The 14,653-nt window shown below is 33.5% G+C and overlaps 2 protein-coding genes and 2 non-coding genes across 4 annotated transcripts; all 4 read left to right on the top strand.

The window, feature by feature from the left end:
- Positions 1-4,772: 4,772 nt before the first annotated feature.
- On the top strand, positions 4,773-8,422 carry LOC129909985 (ras-related protein Rab-34). The gene is made up of 6 exons (XM_055987186.1): positions 4,773-5,359; positions 5,455-5,556; positions 5,880-5,944; positions 6,005-6,138; positions 8,019-8,226; positions 8,291-8,422. The coding sequence occupies exons 1-6, from the start codon at positions 5,133-5,135 to the stop codon at positions 8,365-8,367; spliced, it is 813 nt and encodes a 270-aa protein (XP_055843161.1). The 5' UTR covers positions 4,773-5,132; the 3' UTR covers positions 8,368-8,422.
- A 1,979-nt stretch (positions 8,423-10,401) lies between these two features.
- Positions 10,402-12,189, top strand: LOC129910960 (60S ribosomal protein L23a). The gene is made up of 4 exons (XM_055988569.1): positions 10,402-10,511; positions 10,947-11,428; positions 11,612-11,739; positions 11,805-12,189. The coding sequence occupies exons 1-4, from the start codon at positions 10,481-10,483 to the stop codon at positions 12,064-12,066; spliced, it is 903 nt and encodes a 300-aa protein (XP_055844544.1). The 5' UTR covers positions 10,402-10,480; the 3' UTR covers positions 12,067-12,189.
- A 123-nt stretch (positions 12,190-12,312) lies between these two features.
- Positions 12,313-12,400, top strand: LOC129912842 (small nucleolar RNA Me28S-Am2634). The gene has a single exon (XR_008771938.1). It is a non-coding gene; the product is annotated as a small nucleolar RNA Me28S-Am2634 (small nucleolar RNA).
- A 160-nt stretch (positions 12,401-12,560) lies between these two features.
- Positions 12,561-12,648, top strand: LOC129912845 (small nucleolar RNA Me28S-Am2634). Its single transcript, XR_008771940.1, has one exon. It is a non-coding gene; the product is annotated as a small nucleolar RNA Me28S-Am2634 (small nucleolar RNA).
- The last annotated feature ends 2,005 nt before the right edge of the window (positions 12,649-14,653 follow it).

Genomic DNA, 14,653 nt, shown 5'->3' with positions numbered 1-14,653 from the left:
TAAGAAGAAATAAATTTGCAACATTTTTTGGTGAAAGTTTTTTTTCGAGCGATTACGTAATTGGTCGTTTAAGAACGAACGAATTTCAAGAAGAATTACGTAATCAGTATTTGCAATTGAAAATTTTTTTTCGGATAATTGCTGGAAATACTTCGAGAAGCATCAACTAAATTTGAGAGAGCAAACTGTTGCAGAATATTCGAGAAGTTATGGAAAAGGATATTTCAACTATTGAAAAATTTACTAATCCATCCCAATGGATGATGTGGAAATTTCAAGTCCGGGTTAATCTTATGGCCTTGGAATTGTATGACGTTGTAAATGGAACGTCACAAAAGCCAACTGATGCTATCCTTTTGGCAGCATGGCTAAGAACGGATGCTAAGGCTCAGAAAGTTATTGTGAATTCTTGTGGGTCCAAGGTTCTCATTCATTTGTGTAACTATTCCACATCGAAAGAAATGTGGGACAAGCTTCATTCAATTTATGAGCAAACCAATGATTCAGCTAAGCATCTTTTAGAAGAACAATATTACTTGTATCAGAAAAACCCAACTCATGATATTGCCACTCACATTTCAACTTTAGAAAATTTGGTGCAAAAATTGAAGGTAGCAGGTGTCACTATTGACAATAGTATGTTGATAACAAAAATACTAATGACATTGCCATCGGACTACCGACATTTTTCTACGGCATGGGATTCAACAGCCAAGGAACATCAAACGATTATTAACTTGACAAATCGGCTCTTAGTAGAGGAAAGTCGCCTTGGTGTTGAAAATATTAATTTGGAAGAAGTTGGAACGAGTGAAGCTCTACTGGCAAAGCGAAATACTGGTACAATCAAGAAGAAAAATTTCACAAATTTCAAAAAGAAAGACAAGCCAAAGCGACCTGGTAAATGTTTCAAGTGTGGTCTAACTGGACACTGGAAACGTGATTGCAAGGTACATACACAACCATGTGATGATAAAGCTTTTTTCAGCAACATTGTGCAATCCTTGAGAGAATGTGATGCCTGGTTCGTAGATTCAGGTGCTACTAACCACATGTGTAAACGTCGTGATTGGTTTATGACGTTTACAGAATTCGATGTTCCAATCAGTGTTGTCCTTGGTGATGGAAAAACGATGTTAGCTGTTGGGCGAGGCGATTTGAAGGTTTTGTCTTACAATGGAGTTGATTGGATAGAGAAAAGAATCCAAAATGTTTTGTATGCACCAACTTTATTTGCGAATTTGTTCTCATCGACTAAAGCCATGGATAACGGTCACACAAGCTGCTCTGACAAAAATTCTTTTAAGCTATTGGATGGCGAAAATGTTGTAGCAGTGGGAGCAAGAAAAGGTGGTATGTTTCAGATGATTTTCAGAGTAATAGAACCATCACCCGACAAATCAATGGTGGCTATGAAAAGAGACAATTTGCGCATTTGGCACGAACGTCTAGGTCATCAAAACTTGCCCCATGTACGAAGTATTTTGAAAAATAACAACATTGGATTCATTGATGAAAATTTTGACTGTGATGGCTGTGCATATGGTAAACAACATCGGCTAAGCTTCAAATTGCGACCAGACAGATCTCTAAGCTGTGGTGAAATCATTCATGCCGATATATGCGGGCCAATGGAAGAAGCTTCGTTTGGAGGCTCAAGATATTTTATACTTTTTAAGGACGATTTTTCAAAACTTCGTTTTGTATATTTCCTTAAAAACAAATCAGAAGCTCTTGAAAAGTTTAAAATAGTCTTGAAGATAGCTGAAAAACAGTGTGGTCATCCTATCAAGATTCTTCAAACAGATAATGGGCTAGAATTTGTAAATATTGCCTTCAAGCAGTTACTGGAAGAAAATGGGATTCATCACCGTCGATCCATTGCTTACACTCCAGAACAAAATGGGTGTATCGAGCGTGAAAACCGAACCATCATGGAATCTGCACGGTCGATGATATATGCAAAAGGACTTAATCCAAAACTTTGGGCGGAAGCAGTACAAACGGCAGTTTTTATCTTAAACCGAACAGGAACTAGTACTGTTAAAGATAAGACGCCATACGAACTCTGGTATAACAAGCGGGCAGAATTAGATCATTTTCGTGTCTTTGGTTCAGAGGTCTATGTTCACATTCCAAAGCAACAGCGAAGAAAGTTAGATCCAAAGTCAAGAAAATGTATCTTTGTTGGATACGATGAAAGTCAGAAAGGTATTCGTGTCATTGATGCTTCCAATTGTGTCTCAGTGGTTCGTGATGTAAGGTTTTTGGTAGAAGAATCATCCATAGCTACCATTATCGAAGAAGATTATATTCTCGAAGACACAAATGTCGATAATGTGTCCAGTTATGAAGATGCTGAAGATGTTCAAATTGATTTTATACCTGAAAGCCAGCAGACAACAAGAAAAGTTCCAAGTCAACCCATTCCAGAAGCAAGAATAGATACAGCCAACATTTTAGAAAAACGCTTGCGAAATCGTCCAGAAGGTGCTTCCATGGCGATGGCTTTATTGGCGATCAGTGAAGAGCCGAAGTCGTATGAAGAAGCTGTACAATCGAAAGAAAGTGAGAAATGGCTGAAAGCGATGAAGAAAGAATTTGATTCACTTATGCAAAATCAAACCTGGAGTTTAGTTGAAAAGCCAAGCAACCAAAAGGTAATTGACAACAAATGGGTTTTCAAGGTGAAGAGAAATCCGGACGATTCAATCGAACGTTTCAAGGCACGATTGGTATGTCGTGGATTTAATCAAGAATATGGTATCGATTATTTAGAAACGTTTAGTCCAGTGGTTCGTTTCACATCCTTGCGTGCAATTCTGGCCATTGCTGCTGAGAAGAAGATGTTCATGAAGCAGTTCGATGTTAAAACGGCTTTTCTGAATGGCGATCTGGAAGAAACTGTTTTCATGGAACAACCAGTTGGTTTCAATGATAACAGTGGGCGAGTTTGCAGACTGCAGAAAAGTTTGTACGGGCTGAAGCAAGCATCAAGATGTTGGAACAGAAAATTTAAATCATTCATCAATCAATTTGGTTTTCGAACTTGTGATTCCGATTCCTGTGTGTTTGTAAGTAGTCAAAATGGAAAAACATTAATGATGGCAATCTATGTGGATGATGGAATTGTGGCTGGGGACGATCAAGTGAAAGTAGAAGCAGTTATAAAACATTTGCAAGAACACTTCGAAATTAAACAAATGCAAGTGGGTTATTTTCTTGGTTTTGAGATCGACCAACAAGCAGATGGTTCCATATTTATGCATCAAACAGCTTATGCCATGAAGATTTTAGAACGATTCCATTTTGAGAGTTGCAATCCAGTTTCTGTGCCAAGTGATCCAAACCAACTACTAACAAATTTTGAGGAATCAGAACCAAGTAAGTTTCCATATCGACAACTAATTGGAAGTCTTATGTATTTGGCAGTTGCTACAAGACCAGATATCAGTTATGCAATTGGGAATGCAAGTCGATACATGGAGAAGCCATTGGTGGTTCACGAGAATGCTTTAAAGCGCATTCTGAAATATATAAAGGGTACAGTCAATTATGGCATTCTGTACAAAGCAAATGGCGTTCATCAGTTATGTGGATTCAGCGATGCTGATTATGCTGGGGATATTGACACAAGAAAATCTACATCAGGGTTTGTTTTCAAATATAATGATGGCATTATCAGTTGGAGCAGTACAAGACAGAAATGTGTGTCATTATCTACAACAGAGTCTGAGTATGTAGCAGCCTCTGAAGCAATCAAGGAGCTAGTCTGGTTACAACAATTGTTCCAAGAGTTGGTGCCAAGCAAAATTAAGAAAGCTACAACATTTTATATGGATAATATGAGTGCGATTCGATTAATTAAGAATCCAGAATTTCATCGAAGAAGTAAGCATATTGATGTCAGATATCACTTCATTCGGGAAAAATTCGAAGAAGGTTGTTTCAATTTGCTATATGTATCAACAACTGAAATGATTGCTGACATTTTGACGAAGGCGTTACCAAAACAACGTTTTCAGTTCTTACGAACATTAATGGGAGTTTTTGACAAAAAGTGGGAGTGTTGAATATTATACTTTAATTTGATATAATTACTTGTTCTGTTTTGTTTTGTTAAAAACTCATTTGATTTTGTTTGAAACTTATCGTAGTAACGATTTTAATAATTGTTAGTTCAAAATATTTTCTCATGTTGAATAAACATTTTTTCTTATAAGTCTCGATTATTTATTTCGGTAGAAGTACTTTCAGACCGTTTAAGAATAAACGAAGAATTTCAACATAAATCAGCAACCAAACCTTCAAAAAATGTTTGGTTTTCAGTTGTGGATAGATACTAACAAGACTTTTATATTGATGTCTCACTTGATTGGAGAAAAAAAAATTGTTTTGGCCCAAACCTCGGCCTCTGCCAGACCTTCAGTAGCGGACTCCTCAATTCGCAGCTGAAAACCAGCAAAGTATTATTAAATTTTTGTTATCGTCCCAAATACATCAAATCTTCATTATTTTCTTCTGTAACTTTACCCTATACAAACATTTTGCGAAATAATCTCAATGATATGCTTAAATATACAACTTCATTGATAAAGTTAACTACAAGAAGTCAATGTTTTTTCTGCCTCGTAAGTTTCTTATCAGTTAATATAATTAAATATACGAAATGTATTCAACATGTGAAATAAGCAATTCAAATGTAGGGTAAATTTGGTTACAGTTACTTATACCAAAGTATTGATATAAATTTTCTTCGATTAAATTAAATTAACTTATTTCAATTCAAGTTTTCATTTAATTTTCATTCCAAATGTGTGTGACACTACATTCTCAATCTTAACTATAACTATTTTTTGCGTGGAGATTTTCAAACACTCCGTTTTGTGGTTAAATAATATCACTAAAGCAAGTGATCTCCGTAATCTGATACCTCAAGTTCAAGAAATCATTGTTTTTTTTTTTTTTCTGCGGTGAATAATTATCTCGAAGGGGAAAAATAAAAACAATATCGAAAGAAAATCAGTGTTGCAATAGATTTTGTGAAGACCGGTGTAGCTGATTTCATTATCAAGTGCCTTAATTTAACTTTGTTTATTTTTATTGGATTAATTTTCCTTATAACTGTCACAATGACAATGAATCTTACGGGCTTTACAATGCCAAAGGTCAACCAAGATCGCCGAATTATTGATACATTTTCGCTTGCCTATGACGAATACTGTTCACCATATCAGCAATTTGAATTTTCAGAAGAAGTTAGAAATGCTATGGCCTTGAATAGACCATTAAAGTTGTCACCGTGCAAGGCAATTTTTATCGGTGACGTTTCTGTTGGTAAGACGACTATTGTCAATCGGTGAGTGGAAAACATGAATTTCACATCAGTGTGTTGAATTTTACGGTTTCTGAATTCGAAATGATTGATGTATGGAATTATGTCGTATATTTCAGATTTTGTTATGACAAATTTCCCCACACGTACAAAGCCACCATCGGAGTGGATTTCGAAGTTGAAAATTTTCGAATTCTCGGACATGAATATTGTTTGCAAATGTAAGTTAAGGCTGATGGTGTCAAACCGTGTGACAGTTTCAAACGGTTTAGTCTTATTTAAGCATTGCCAACAAAAACACTGGCATTTTCAAACGTTTTAGTTTTAAGCTATGCAAAAGTACCTAAACATTTTTTTCTTGAAGGCTTGAAGCAATATGGCTACCAAATTAACATTTTGCTTCTATAAAGCTCTACAGATACTATTGCTTCTTTAAATCTTCATAGAAGCAAAAACGTTATTTTGGCAGGTATTAACTCTGTTAGACTTAAGTTGAAATTTTAAGATGTTAACATGTACATAATATTGTTCAAACTTTTTTCAGATGGGATACTGCCGGTCAGGAACGTTTTAAATGCATTGCCCAAGCATATTACAGAAACGCTAATAGTAAGACATTTATTCAGTTCTTAAGAAAACCATAAATTTAATATATATACAAATTTATAGTTATTGTGATTGTTTATGATATGACTAATGAGGAAAGTCTTCAAGAAACCCCAACTTGGCTAGAAAGTGCATTAGCCGTTAATCGTATTCACAGACCGCTTGTTTTTCTGGTTGGAACAAAATCGGATCTATTGGTAAGTTTATTGAATTTATGTACCTATTCTTCCTAATATTTAAAACATATAAAAACAAACTCTGCTTAACGTTTTGACTATTGCCGTCTCGATTTAATTAGTAGAAAAAGATAGCGGCCATACGTAAACGAACGTATGCCGTGATTCGACCCCAGATTTTCAAAATTCTGCTTACCTTAATTTTTTTGAAAAATAAAAATACAACTTCAATTTTTTCTTATGTCAAAATATCGTATGTTTCCATTTTGCAAACTAATATTTTCAATTTTTGTAACCGTTAATAGAAGTTTGCTGCTAATTTAATAGAAAATAAAATTTCAGTGGTTCTTCCCAATGTTATTTGGTAGGTGTACCAAAGTTCCATGACTGCGGTGACGTACTTGCTCTTGTAGTTCAACTTTTATTTAGTTTCTCAGACCTATAATTGTCTGTAGGTGATTCATAGCGGGCGACTTCTTATTTATTTTATTTTATTTTACTTAATTTTATTTTACTTAATTTTATTTTATTTTATTTTATATTATTTTATTTTATTTTATTTTATTTTATTTTATTTTATTTTATTTTATTTCATTTTGTTTTATATTATTTTATTTTATTTTATTTTATTTTATTTTATTTTATTTTATTTTATTTTATTTTATTTTATTTTATTTTATTTTAAGTAAGTAAGTAAGTAAGTAATTCATTTATTGGTTTGTTTCTTTAAATACTATTTACAAATTTTTACAATGAATTCTAAAGCTTTGGCTTTGCCGTCAGCTCGGTTGGCAAATTTAAACGATAATTAAAAAAAACATACATTTACATTATCAAAAAAGAAAAAAAGGCAAAAAGTAAATAAAAATGACTATAAATATTCAGTTACAAGTAGCATCCTATATTTTAAAACGTCTTTCAGAAAAAGATAGAGTTTCTTCCATGTACACATAGAATTGTTTAGCAGAGAGATTGTTTCTTGAAGTGTAAAAGTTCTCTTTCCAAAGAACGAAATTCGTTGTTGTGCAAATATTGGACAAACACTTATAAGGTGGAAGCAGTCTTCTTTCGATTTAAGATTACACAGTGAACAAAATTGGTTGAAGCTGTTATTATATGGCGTTCCATTAAGTCCAAGAACTTCGCACCTCGTCTTAAATATTAAAGATATTTCTTTGTAAGTGAGCGCATCATTGAAATAATTTGCTTCCAAAAGGTTCAGCTTTAATTGAGAGTAAATGACTCTACTCTCCGACATCTGAGCTTCTTCAATAAATGCATCTTGCACAGAACTTTCGTGGGCTTGAATTATTTTGTAAAGTTTTTCCTTTGATTGCATCAAATTACTATGATCAAGAGTTATTGCTTCTCCACAAGCATTTCCCAGCTCATTCCACTTCGCCAACCACCAATCCGCATTTCTTAATTCGTACAGTGCCATTTGTTTTGTCAGTCGATTGTCCGGTTGAGATAGAACTTTTAATATGTAATCTGCATGCAGCTTGAGTGTGTAGGTGTATATTTTAGGAAGACCTGTTTCAAGATATAGGGCATAGTTCGGGGATTTCATCGGAAGACTGAACAGTTTCTTCAAAAAGCTTCTATGAAACTTTTCTACTTCATCAAACTCATTTATACCCCAAACTTGAGCAGCGTAGCAGAGAGAAGATTTCACAACAGCGTCAAAGATCTTATACTTTACTGACAGAACAATACGTTGATTCGAAAATACATTTTTCCACGACATATTCAGCAAGATTTGCGATGAGGCAGCTTTTAGGGTTGTGTGTTCATTGTAGTTCATTGTTTGATTAAGATGCACTCCAAGGTATTTATACTGGTTTATTTTATTTTATTTTATTTTATTTTATTTTATTTTATTTTATTTTATTTTATTTTAGACAAAAGAACAATTTATTGGAATGGAAAGACTTGGCTATGAATTTGCCAGAGTAATAAAGGCTGAGTATTGGTCAGTTTCGGCAAGAACTGGATTTAACATTATTGAGCTATTTCAGAGAATTGCTTCGCTATCATTTGACTCAACAATGAAACAATGCCTACTTGAAACAAACTTTTTTTCCAAAAAAACTGACCGTCGTAAAATTGGTAAGTCATATAAAATTCATTGTTTTTGAAAAATGAAAATATGGTCGTTTTTATTCTATTGAAGGTTTATTTAAAGGTCTACTCAATGGTATTGGATGCAGTGAGAGCAGCAATATATCCAACAGAGCATGTTTATGCTGATAAATTGTTGATACTATACATGTTTAGTTTAGTTAAGTTTTTTTTATTATATTAATATTACTTATTGCGAACATGAAAATAAATATATTTATGTAGTTAAAATGCATTTCTTTGCCTCAAGTCTTTCTGGAATGCAAACTGATAAAGCAAAAGTTTGGCGACTTTAATGTATGTAGAAAGTAGTTGCTTAAAACATTAGAGATTTTTATCTAAAGCTTCCTAAAAGAAAGTTTTTGATACAATTTTATAAGAAATACAATAAAAACTTAAAAAATAAGTTTAACAATCTATAAGATTTAGAATAAATCTCGAGATTTATTTTAAATCTCGGATTTACGCCAGGTGAAAAGCTTGGATTTAGGGTAGGTGAACCCAAATCCATGATTTACCGAAGTAGATTTATTCTAAATCTCGAGATTTATACTATGTTTCCACCTACCATAAATCCGAGATTTAGCTGAGTAGATTTAGAATAAATCTCGAGATTTATTTTAAATCTACTTAGCTAAATCTCAGATTTAGGTTCAGCTACCCTAAATCTAAAATTTTCACCTACTTTCAATCCGAGATTTAGAATAAAACTCGAGATTTATGCTAAATCTACTTAGCTAAATCTCGGATTTAGGGTAGGTGGAAACGTAGTAGGGTAGAGTTGCCTATTTTCGGCCGTCTCCAGTTTCCGACCACCTTTCGGAAATTCGTTATAACTAGAGATTTCATATGGTTCATTCCAAATTTTTGCTCTTATGCTGTTTTCTTGTCCGTAAGAACAGCGTACAAGCTAAAATTTGGAATAAACCCCTTCGAAATCACTAGTTATAACGATTTTTCGAAAGGTGGCCGGAAACTGGAGACGGCCGAAAGTAGGCAACTCTACCCTATTATTCTAAATCTACTTATCTAAATCTCTGATTTAGCGTAGGTGGAAACATAGTATAAGCCTTGTACGCTGGCGCTGTTCGAGCTAAATTTTAGCTGAGATACAAATCCCATACAAGTTATCGATAATTTGTATGGGACTCAATTTAGCTCGGATAAAATTTTTCGATGGGAGCTAAAATTTAACGCGAGCTACGTACCAGGCTTTAAGTATTAATATCTAAATTAAATTTGCCATTTGATTTCTTAAATATTTTTTCACATCGAACAAAAACCGGGTTTTCGCGAAAAAACACAAGTTTTCCCATTTTTTTTGTTAAGCTACAGGTTTTCGTAAAGCACAAGTTTGAAACAATTCACCTCCTTATATTGGTGTTCTAAAAATCTTTTTGGGTGTACTAAAACTATCCTTGTCCTTCTCTTTCTTAAAGAAGAGAAAAAAACAAGAATATATTTTCAGACGCAGAGGACGAACTTTGACGTATGTAAGAAAAGGCCGTGAAGTTAAAAGAAAAAAATAATTTGTTTAACAAGGTTTTCTTTATTATTTATGAGTTGCTGATTGTTATATTTGTACTTTTTAAATAAGAAACAATTTAACATCATTAAAATAGGTAGGTTTGTATTTTTTTTGCTAATAATATTGGAGATGTGTGTGCGGTAGCAGAAGAAAAAAAAAATAATATAAATAATGTAAATAGAAATATGTCAAGCAAAAACTTGAAAATATCCGGTGTGAACACGTTTCGACTTTTCAAAAACTTTTTACGGAAAACCGCGTTTTAGCTTTGGTGGGAAAACCCTACCTGACAAACAATTTTGGTTCTATAAAGCTTTTCAGATGCAATTGTTGCTTCTGTAAAGCATTATAGAAGCAAAATTGTTAGTGGGTAGTAATCACTTTTGAATTTATTGCGAAGTAATAAAATGATATTTTATTTATCACTTCACAGATTGGGAATTGACCTTCAGAAAACAGTAGAATTAATTTTACTAATTTAGTACTCAAAAAAGTTTTTGCAGTGTAATAACGCTATCTATCACCTCACAACATCAACAACATTACATTTTCTCTGAACACATCCCATGATTCTCGAAAAGTACCTCGTTTTCTGAACACTTTCTTCGAATATACCATCCGCCATATTTTCGAAATTCAATTTTTCGAACATCTCTCTTTCCGGCATTTGACAAAGACAAAAAACCTTCCTTTCTATTTCTTTTTTCGTTAAAAATGGCACCCAAAAAGCCAGCAGAGAAGTCCGGTGAGGAAATTTTTATGAAATATACCTTAAAAATGCATAAATAATTAATAAAATACAAAACAAATATTATTTCTATAATGTGGTGCAAATTATTTAAACAATTTATTTACAAATATCGATTAAATTTTATGAAAAAATTGTGAAGTAAATTTTTGCCATGTGGTTTTTTTTTGTCATGACAGAGTGCTCTCGGATGTTGTAAATGTCATTTTTCTTTAATTTTATTTTGGAATTAATCTTTTAGAATTTGTCATGGAAATATGAAATCTATTTTAATAATGAAAATACAAAAAGGGATAAATTGAATATAATGTGAATTTTAAACATAACCTCTCTGTTGTTGACAAAAAAATTCAAAGCAAACACCACGCAGTGCCTTCAAACAGTTTTCCAAGCTAATACTTCCTGAAACTAATGAATTCATTTTGTTTACAGCAAAGTCGGGAGACAAAAAACCTGAGAAGAAGCCTGCCGCCGCTGCCCCAGCCAGTGGAGCTTCTGGATCTGGTGCTGCCAAGCCAGCTGCCGCTAAACCAGCAGCAGCTAAGCCAGCCGCAGCTGCTCCCAAGAAGCCAGCAGCAGCTGAAAAGAAACCAGCTGCCGCAGCTGGTGCTGCCAAGAAGGCCCCAGCCAAGAAGCCAGCAGCCGCCGCAAAGAAACCAGCAGGAGCTGCCAAGAAGGCTGCCCCAACCAAGAAGGTCGGAGTCAAGGCTGCCGCCAAGCCCAAGTCCAAGGATGCCAAGGGCAAGAAGGTTGCTGGCAAACCACAATCGGTGGCTGCCAAGCTCGCTGCCAAGGCCAAGGCTAAGGCTCTCTTGAAGGCCAGAAAACCAACCAAACCAGGCCAAAAATTGCAAAAGGGTACCGCCAAGGCTAAGGCTGTTGCTTTGTTGAAGGCCAAGAAGGCACAAACCAAGGTAAGTTGTTGGTTTCCAAGAAGAAATCGATCTGTTTTGGTTGAATGATGATATTGTATGTAGGAATCTCATTGAGCGAACGCTATGAAAATAATTTCCACACTGATTTTGTGAAGCCTTTTCTAGCTTTCTTTAGCGAATTGAATTGTCTTTCTAATGAATTTGATTTTATTGTATTTGTAGGTCATCAAGGGTGCTTTTGGTACACGTACCAGGAAGGTCCGCACCAATGTCCACTTCCGTAGACCAAAGACCTTGAAATTGCCCCGCAATCCTAAATACCCAAGGAAGTCTGTCCCAACCAGGAATCGGTAAGACTTGATCATTCTTTTTTCATCATAAAAGTCTTATAAATCTTGTTTTTCTCATTTCTTAGCATGGATGCCTACAATATCATCAAATATCCATTGACCACTGAAGCAGCAATGAAGAAGATCGAAGACAACAACACTTTGGTCTTTTTGACCCATTTGAGGGCCAACAAGAACCACATTCGTGCTGCTGTTCGCAAACTTTACGACATTAAGGTCGCTAAAGTGAACATTCTCATTAGGCCCGATGGACAAAAGAAGGCTTACGTGCGATTGGCTAGGGATTACGACGCGTTGGATATTGCCAACAAGATTGGAATCATATAAACAGTTGAATTTACTGTTATTTTTTATATGTAGATATAGCGTGTGTTTGGGCTAGCAGCGATGTGGTCCAAGTGTTCGTTTTAAAAACAAACTAAAAATAAAATCTTACAAAAAAAATTAAAATATTTTTTGTTTTTTTGTTTAAGCTTTTTCTTTAAGGTTCTTTAGCAGATGAGATGGTGGAAACGCTGGGATCATTTCAGATACTTAGGTGAGAATTCATAAATGTTGTTATGTTAGGAATGTAGTTTTTTTTGTTGATGATTTTTTTAGTAGGAATCTCATTGAGCTGTTGTCAGCTTTGAAAATAATTTTAGTAACTGAATAGAAAAATGTTTAAATTATTTTTGTTTTTGTTATGAAATATTTGACTAAAATAGTATTTTTGTTTTATTTCATCTTCTCAAGGTTTTGCTGATTGTCTATTCCAAATTTGCGTCTAGCTTTCTTGAACTTAAGGTGAGAATTTATTTATATTTTAATTTAATATTCAAAATTTAGTTAAAATGATGATTTTTTAGTAGGAATCTCATTGAGCTGTTTACAGCTTTGAAAATAACTTTACTAACTGAATAGAAAAATGTTAAAACGTTTTTCTTGTTTTTGTTATGAAATTTTCATCTAAAAACATGTTTTGGTTTTTTTTTATCTTTTTCAAGGTTTTATTGACTGTCTGTTCCGAAAATGCGTGTATCTTTCTTAGAATTAAGGTGAGAATGAATTTAAATTTTTATTAAAATTAAATTAAGATGATGATTTTACTAGTAGGAATCTCATTGAGTCTGTTAATTGGACAGTGAAAATAATTTTAGTTCTGAAAAATATATTAATCTTCTATTTATTTAAAAAAAAATGACAATATTTATTAATTTTTGTTTTTCTTTATTTTCAGGAGGTCGAGATATTATTCTTATTCACACCTTAATTTATAGAAAAGGTTACAAAAATATTATTTACAATTAAAATTAATTAAAAAAATTATTCATGTCTTTGTTTTTTATTTTAAGAATTCAAACAAAAAAATAGTTTAAAAATAGCGGCTAAGCATAAAAATTGTTGTTGTATATCAAACAAATACCTCGAGTTAATAAAAGTAAATTAGCAATAGCTACCGCAAAAAACAACTAACTCTTGGAAGCGAAATTCAAAATTTCTAAAAAGTCGGATACATTTTCATACAGACAAAATAGACGGCCCTATCAAGGTATCCGTCGGAACATAAAATTTGTCCATACGAAGAGCGCTCTCCGAAGAATGATTAGTATAAAATCGGAGAATTTTCCGCAACGACAGATACCTCGTTAAGCCTAAACTAATGGTCTTTGAAAAACGTTTGGATTTTAAAAAATGATTGGCTAAATAAATAATAAAATATATAGCTTATCCCCTTAATACACCATGAAATAAGAAAGAAGGGACTACTGGTTTTTGGTAATTATTTTAATTTTGTTTCATGTATTTATCTCCAGGAAAATAATGTGTCAACAAATAATATTAGAGTGGAGCGTTTTTAAACTTTTTTTCAAATCACTGCGTGCAACTCATGGAAAAATAAAAATCGCCTCTGAAGAATGCTCGTTTTTCACGTTAATCGACATTTTTGGCCAATTTCCGGCCACCTTTCGGAAAATCGTTATAACTAGGGATTTCATAGGGTTTATTCCAAAATTATTTGCTCAAATGCTGTTCTCTTCTTTGTTAGGACAGCATATGAGCCAAAATTTGGAATAAACCCCTTCAAAATCACTAGTTATAACGATTTTTCATTAGGTGGCCGGAAACTGGAGACGGTCAAAAATAGGCAACTCTACCCTCTATTCTTTTTCAATTCACTACGTTCTGCTCATAACTTAATCTTAGTTGTCTCTGGGACCAAATCTGATCCCCTATTTTGAGTCGTCAATGGAAGTAACGAAATCGAGAAGGCTTCGAAAAATGCACATTTTCGCAAAAATGCAAAAATTCAGATTACCTATTTTAATTGTATAAAATCGCGCGTAGAACAACTTTCTTTTACAATTTGTTAGTACTTGCTATATTTATTAGAACCTGTTACAACCTGAAAAGCTATGAAGGACCCAAACTGAGAACTTTTCTGTAATAATGACAAAAAAAAAAATAGCGCAATTTGTTTGTGGGTAAAATAGTGCAAAACTGAACATTTTCAAACGATTTTTAAAAAAACAATTTGTATACTCTTTTTCACACAAAAGTGATTTTTTGCATTTGGCCGTTGTAGTTAGGTATACCTTTAAAACAATTTTAACTTTAACTTTTGTTTTTTGAGATGGGGAAATTTGGTATGAACTTAAAAATGGCACAACTTTGATAAATATTTCTTTTTTTTAAATTAAATTTCGCTATCGAAATACTTACGAAAAAATGAAGAAAAATTCGTTTTGCTTCCGGGTACTTAGGGCCAGTTGTACAAATATTTAATCCGTGGTTCAGCAACTTTTATCTTCTGAATTCGGTAGGAATATTGAGCTTTAGCACTAGTTCCAGGTCCATATATGTAAAAATAGCCACATCCATGCTTGAACCAAGGTTGACCCGCAGCTAATCCGCCGAAATCTGCGGGTTAAAT

Source organism: Episyrphus balteatus, chromosome 2 (assembly GCF_945859705.1).
Source record: "Episyrphus balteatus chromosome 2, idEpiBalt1.1, whole genome shotgun sequence".
Taxonomy (NCBI): domain Eukaryota; kingdom Metazoa; phylum Arthropoda; class Insecta; order Diptera; family Syrphidae; genus Episyrphus; species Episyrphus balteatus.
Note: the sequence above shows the minus strand (reverse complement) of the source record. Positions and strands in the feature narration are given on the sequence as shown.